General features: G+C 40.8%; 1 protein-coding gene across 2 annotated transcripts in view; it reads left to right on the top strand.

Annotated features, from left to right (window-relative positions):
* Nucleotides 1–7,257, top strand: part of Ift80 (intraflagellar transport 80) — a 78,002-nt gene that overhangs the window by 11,022 nt on the left and 59,723 nt on the right. For both annotated transcript variants that reach the window (XM_005344094.3, XM_026783188.1), the window contains exons 3-4: nt 1,622–1,843; nt 4,849–4,959. In XM_005344094.3, the coding sequence (XP_005344151.1) occupies nt 1,622–1,843; nt 4,849–4,959 (333 nt within the window). The remainder of the gene's footprint in view (nt 1–1,621; nt 1,844–4,848; nt 4,960–7,257) is intronic.

The following is a 7,257-nucleotide window of genomic DNA, read 5'->3' as shown; positions in this document are numbered from 1 at the left end:
ACACACACACACACACACACACACACTAACTCATAATAAATAGTAAATATAATGTAAAAATTTAAAACACTGTATTGTCAATTAACCATAAATAACTAAGGCTGGGGGTGTAGCCATCATACACACTGCCCTAGGTTTTCTCTTAGACCATAAGTGAAAACATAAAAATAGGTAACTAAAATGAAAGCAAGAGAAACAGTAAGATGGTAGTTCCAGCCATGGGGCATTAGCATCTCTAGAGATACCATTGTAATATGTAACTGCACAAGACAGTTCACTGTTGGAGTTTAGTCTTCTTAAAAATTAATGTTTTTAACTTATTAAGGTAGTATGTGTTACCAGGCACTGTGACTCATGCCTATAATCTCAGCACTTGGGAGGCAGAGGCAAATGGGTCCAGCCTGATCTACATAGTAAGTTTTAGACCAGCCATGGCTACACAGGAAGACCTTGTCTGAGAAAGAGGGAGAGGGCTGGTGAGACAGCTCAGAGGCTAAGGGTAGTTATTGTTCTTGCAGAGGACCCCAGTTCAATTCCCAGCACTCGGTGGCTCACAGTCATCCTTAACTCCATATCTTAGTTAGGTTTTTATTGCTGTGCTAAAACATCAACGACCAAAACAACCTGGGAAGGCAAGAGTTTGTTTCATCTTCCAGTTCCACATCACAGTCCATCACTAACGAAAGTCAGGGCCTAACTCAAACTGGAGGAGCCTGGAGGCAGGCGCTAATGTGGAGGCTATAGAGGGATGCTGCTTGCTGATTGTCTCTCATGGCTTGCTTGGCACCCTTCCTATGGCACCCAGGACCACCAGCCCAGAGGTAGCATTGCCCACAGTGGGCAGGGCCCTATCTATCATCCGTCTAGAAAAACACATCACAGCCCAATCTGGTGGGTTATTTTCTCAGAATTTTGAAGTTCCTTCCTTCCAGATGACTCTAGCTATGTCAAATTGACATAGAATTAGCCAGTTCACTCCAGTTCCTGTAGACCTGAAGCCCTCTTCTGACTTCCATAGGTATCAGGCATGTATGTGGTACACAGACATACATGCAAGCAAAACACTCATTCACATTAAATAAATCATACATCTTAGATAAATTAAAACAATCTTAAAATTATAACAATATATATGCATTTTAATAACTTAAGTAATAAGATATATATATATATAACTATATAACTATATAACTATATGTATCGTTAATCCTCCTTTTTTCCTGTCTTTCAACATAATTTCCTACCTTTTGATTTTTTTACTTACTGATTTTGAGTGTATGTATCTTTTGGCCATACTTAAGGAATATATTCTATGACAAATTTTCTTCCCTCTCTGAATGACTTTCTTTGATTTCTATTCTTACAACCTGTTTGGGAAACTTTTCCCTTTATATGGAAAAAGAATTATTAAAAGTCACACAATGAGCTGAGTAGTGGTAGCTTTTAATCCCATCACTCGGAAGGCAGAGGCAGGTGGACCTCTGTGAGTTCCAAGCCAGCCAGGGCTGTTACACAGAGAAACCCTGTCTAGGGGGGAAAAAGCACACAATGAAAATAGACTTTTAGAAGCTAGAAACCATTCGGCTATTTTCCTTTTTATGTCTTCTTAACCAAACACCACATCAAGAGTTAGTTAGCTGTGTGGGTTGGACGACCGCTGAGGAGCTGTACTCATGCAGTGATGATCACCAGATAGTGAAGTGGAACCTGCTGACAAGTGAGACCAGCCTAATCGTAAAGCTGCCTGATGACATCTACCCAATAGATCTTCACTGGTTTCCCAAAAGCTTAGGCATGAAGAAACAGACTCAGGCAGAAAGTTTTGTCCTCACAAGTTCTGATGGTAAGTCTTGTTTGTTTGTTTGATGTGCCTTGGTATCTTGCCTGCATGTCTGTCTGTGTGAGGGTGTTGGATCCTGGAGTTAGAGACAGTTGTGAGCTGCGGTGTGGGTGCTGGGAATGGAATCCGGGTCCACTGGCAGAGCAGCCAGTGCTCTTAACCATTGAGTCAACCCTCCAGCCAGCCCTACAGGTGGCAACCTTTCAATGAATGTCCTATGCACATCTGTGTAGTGAAGATAGTCTAGTACTATGATTTGTGCCTGGGGTTGTTTTACAAGACTGCTGTTTGATGTAGATAAACTATCATCTGCACATTTTATTTCCCTGTATGACCATGGTGATTTTGAAGGATTCAGACCAGTTATTTTATAGAAAATTCCTTAACTTGACTTTTTCACTGTTTCTTTATGATTTGATTCAGCTTACAAGTTTTTAGTGGGAATACTGGGAGACTGACTCATGGTGTTGATTTGACACGTTATTGTGGTGTTAATGCCGTACCCAAGAGCAAGTGCTTTCTAAATTAATCTGTGATGTTACTATTTCTCCCCCAGTTTTTGATTTGTTCTACTTTATGCATATGAGTATTTTGCCTACATATATGTATGTGCACCACATGTGTGCTTGATGCTTGCAGAGGTTAGACAAGGGTGTCAGATGTCTGTAACTGGAGTTAAAGATGGTTGTGAGCCACCATGTGGATGCTGGTCTTCTGTAAGAGCAACAAGTACTCTTAGCCGCTGAGCCATCTTCCAGCCTCTATGTTCTCCTTTTTAATAGCTTGTTTATAAAAACATATTTTGAGACTACATAGACATAGTCTGTTTCTTAGACTTCCTCCCATTTCTAAAAATCTACTGATGATTCTTGGCTAGATCATTTATCATTTAGAGAAGCTGCCGAATCATGCTTTTCTATTTCTATAATCCTGTCCCTTGTTAAATAGTTGGTATTCTGCTTCAAGGAAAAACTTTCTGTCCCATGGCCACTTGTCTTACTTGGTTAAATGTTTGGTTAGCCTCATAGAAGTTTATTTTATTTCATAAATATTCTGTTACTATAATTTTTTAATCTTGATTTTGAAATTGTCCCATATTTGGCCTCTGAGAGCCCCATCAGTGAAGCCAGCCACATTGGTTTTTGTTTTGTACATGTATTCATCATTTCTTGAGCATTTTCTTACTGGCACAAGATGTCCCAAACTAATCTTCTAGCTCTTAATTCCATTTTCTAAATTAGTCTTTCCAAACAGGCCTGTTTTTAGATGGTTAATGATATTTAAAAGCCAAGATAGGGACACTGCTCACATGGTCTTCAGGTTGCCTGACACATCTTTTTTTTTTTTTTTTTTTTGGTTTTTCGAGACAAGGTTTCTCTGTGGCTTTGGAGCTGACACATCTTTTTTACATGGCCCCAGCCATCATTGAAGACATCCTTGCTCTCTGACATATGATACTCCAGTGAGATTAAAAAACTATTAGGTTTTTCCTTCCTTCCCCAGAGTTAGTCATCACTCTCAGATGCTACTGTGCCTCAGTATTTGTTCTAATGGGTGTGTCTCCTCTTCAGACTTCATCAAACAGAACTAAGACATGGGATTACAAATGTATACTTCAAAAATTAGGACCATTCAGTGGGGAAAGGCACTTGCTGCCAAGCCTGGTGGCCTGAATTCAATCCCTAGAACCCACATTGTGGGAAGGAGACACTGACTTCTGCACGCTGTCCTCTGACCTCCACATGCATTCTTTGGTGCTTGCCTCTTCCCCAGTAAATAAATCAATGTAAAAAAATTATTTTTAGATGCATGCCAGTAGCTAGTTCTCTATCTCTTTCTATCTAAACCTTGAACATATTTTGGTAACACCAATTCTAATTCAGTACCACAGGGTTTATTTTAGTTTTCCTTATACTTGGAAACATTGCGGAACTACAGTTATCATTATCAGTAAATCAGTATGTAAACTTATTTAATTCTTTAATAGGTAATTTTCAAAGTTAATATCCCAGACTCACTGTGTAACCTAGGCTGTTCTGGAATTCACTATCCTTCTGCCTCTGCCTCTTAAGTGCTAACATTACAGCTGTGTCCCAACCTGTGGACATTTGTAGGGCATCTGTGATCTCTCAAAATGTGTTTTACATATTTCAAATATATTTAATTAAATTATTTTCTCATTTGTAATTAATTTGGATTAGTCCAAAAAAGTTAGAATTAATTTATCTTTTATTTAGTAAGAGATTACTTTTGTTATTTAGGGCTTAAGTATATTTTCAAATCCAAATCACCCATTTTTTTTGCTTACTAAATGAAATATACTATATGTGAATATCTATCATGCCACATTTTTTGCATCTTTTTTTATTAGATTTGTGTTCCTTGAGATTAAGAATTATGACATTATTTTCTCTTATGCCTTTAGTGCCCAATAGCTAATTATTAGTTAACTAATGCTAATTAATCATAGTGGTATATTATTTGTGTCTTAATAAATAAAGCTTGCCTGAAGATCAGAGAGCAAAGCAGCCACACTAATCAGCCATACAGGCCAGGGAGTGGTGGCACACACCTTTAATTCCAGGACTTGGAAGACAGAGGCAGACGGATCTTTGTGAGCTCTAGGCTACACTGGGCTACACTAGACTGATACAGAAACAGATCCAGGTGGTCCTGGTTCACATCTTTAATCCCAGTTCTTGGGAGTCACACACTTTTCATCCCAATACTAGGGAGGTGGAGACAGGAATGATATGGCTGGGGGAAGAGACAGGAACTCACTGGAGTGTGGAGTCTGAGGATTTGTGGAGACAGGATCTCACCCTTTTGGTCTGAAGGTTTGGTAGAGATAAAAGATCTCTGTAGTGCTTGGCTGCTTTGCTTTTCTGATCCTCAGGTTGAACCCCAATATCTGCCTTGGGTTTTATTATTCATGCTACAGAACTCAACATAATTTATATGTTTTCATATAAATTAATGAGTAGGTTCTCACATGTAATTTCCTTTAGGTAAGTTTCATCTGATTTCCAAGTTAGGAAGAGTGGAGAAGAGTGTGGAAGCTCACTGCGGGGCCGTGCTTGCAGGAAGGTGGAATTACGAGGGAACGGCACTGGTGACAGGTAAGTTCTCTGCACCCCTGTCTCTCCCATGCGCCAGGGTTAAGACCAGGCCCTCATATGCTAGGTAAGCATCTACTGTCCAGCAATAGCCTCCAGCTCCAGGGTAACATTTGAAATGGGTTTGTAGAGAAAAGGTTTCCAAGAAAATATTTTCATTGTTCTAGTTTCATTTCTATGCTGTGATAAGATATCGTAACCGAAAATGACATCTGGGAGCTGAGGGTCTAAGGATTTGATTGAGCTTATGAGTCCAGGTTTTAGTGTGTTTTAGTGGGGAAGTCAAGGTAAGAACTCAAGAAATTATATCCACAATCCAGAGCAGAGAGAGAGCAAACACTTGAGCTGTTTTTGCTGTTGGTAGTTCTGGGCCCAGCCATGAAGTAATGCTGCCCACAGTGGGCTGGGTCTCCCCACATCGATGAACAGTCAAGATTGCCCCCCACAGGCATGACCCCTGGTCAACTTGATCTAGATAATTTCTCAGTGAGATTCTCTTCCCAGGTGGCTCTGGATGTGCAAGTTGACATTTAAAACTAACCACCACGTGCATTTAGCAGTAGCCTGTTTCACCGTCTAGTAGCCACAATTGTCACAGCACTAATCTAGACTGCTGTGTCAGTGGCATCATTCAGAATATTTTATTTTTTCTTCATTTTCTATCTTGAGACAGAGTCTTGATACGTAGTACAGGCTGGCCTGGTATTCATTTTGTAGGTCAGTCTGGTCTCCTCCTGCCTCAGCCTTGTGACTGTTGGAGCTATGGTGCCATTATGTCCATTTCTTGAGTATCATACTGTTACTTTTATTTGTGACTTTTGGAATATGTTCTATCAAAGAAGGCTTTTAGGATGATCAAGTCCACGAGGTGTGGTGGTGCATGCCTTTAATCCCAGTACCTGAGAGGCAGAGGCAGCTGGATCTGAGTTTGAAGCCAGCTTGGTCTACAAAATGAGCAGCCAGGGCTACATAGTGAGACCTTGTCTCGAAAAACTAAGAACAAACAAAACAAAACAAAACAAAAAGATCAAGTCCCTAGAGTAAGTAACAGTTACAATTTTAGAAAATTCCGAAATTGAAAATATTCTCCTATAACTTAACTTCATCTCACTTCTCTCTCCCATCCCAGCTCTGCTCCAGGTAGGACTTACTGCTTTAGTCACCGACTGCTGCACTAGTTACTCAACACTTAAACAGCAAGCGTTGAGTATGTGGCCATTTCCGTAGGTCTGGGAGCAGCTTTTGTGGGTATTTCTGGCTTAGTGTGTCGTGAGGTTCCTTCAAGTTGTGACTTGTGGCTGCAGTAGAAGCCTTGCCTGCGCTGGGAGGTCTACTTCCGCGTGGCTTACACACACGGGTGTTGGCAGCAGGCCTTAGTTCTTCTCTGGCTTTGGCAAGAGACCTTAATTCCTTGCCACATAGGCAATTCCATAGGGGTAGAGGAGTATTTTTATGACATGGTGTCTGGCTTCCCAGGGATCCAAAAATGAGCAGGTTAGAAGCCGCTCTATCTTTTCTGACTCACCCTCTGAAATTATACTCTGCCGTTTCCACTGCACTGTGCTCGCTAGAAGCAACTCCCTAAGTATAGACCACACTGAGGGAGTGAGGGTAGGCTGCACCCCGTGAAGAAAGGAATAGCAAAGATTGTGCGCATGGCTGTAATCTATCCCGTAGGCCTTCTCTAGGAGGGTCTGTTTTTTTAGTGACACATTCTCTGTCTCACCTGTCCCTTTAACTTCTTTTCCTATGGCTTCTTTTTTAGCATATAAATGTATTTACATGTGAATTATTTTAAAAATTAGGCAGGGAATATGTCCTAGGCTGGAATGGAGTTCTGTAGTAGAGTATTTGCCTACTATGTGCAAGGTTCTAGGTTTGAGCTCTAGTAACACAAAAATAAAATGTAATAACTAAAGAAAAACAAAAATCCTTTGGGTATAGTGGTGCACACCTTTAATCCCTGTACTTGGGAGCAGAGGCAGACGCATCTCTGTGAGGTCAAGGTCAGCCTGGACTGCATAATGAGTTTTAGGGACAGCCAGAGCTACATAATGAGACGCTGCCTTGAAAAAACTCAGAAAACAACCAAACCAAAACCAACCAAACACAACTCCCTTTCTTAAATGACTCTCTATAGCACCAGGCTTTTCTCCCTCTTTCAGCTAAGATGGTCACTGTGGATTTCATTTCTTCTCATTTCACTCATTCCTTCTCCTGTTCCCTGGTGGTCAGCTGCAGTAGACAGGACACTGAGAATACTCTCCCTGGTGGTCAGCTGCAGTAGACAGGACACTGAGA

Source organism: Microtus ochrogaster, chromosome 1, assembly GCF_000317375.1.
Source record: "Microtus ochrogaster isolate Prairie Vole_2 chromosome 1, MicOch1.0, whole genome shotgun sequence".
NCBI lineage: Eukaryota > Metazoa > Chordata > Mammalia > Rodentia > Cricetidae > Microtus > Microtus ochrogaster.
The sequence above is the reverse complement of the archived record's forward strand: the minus strand, read 5'-3'. Positions and strand labels throughout refer to the sequence as shown.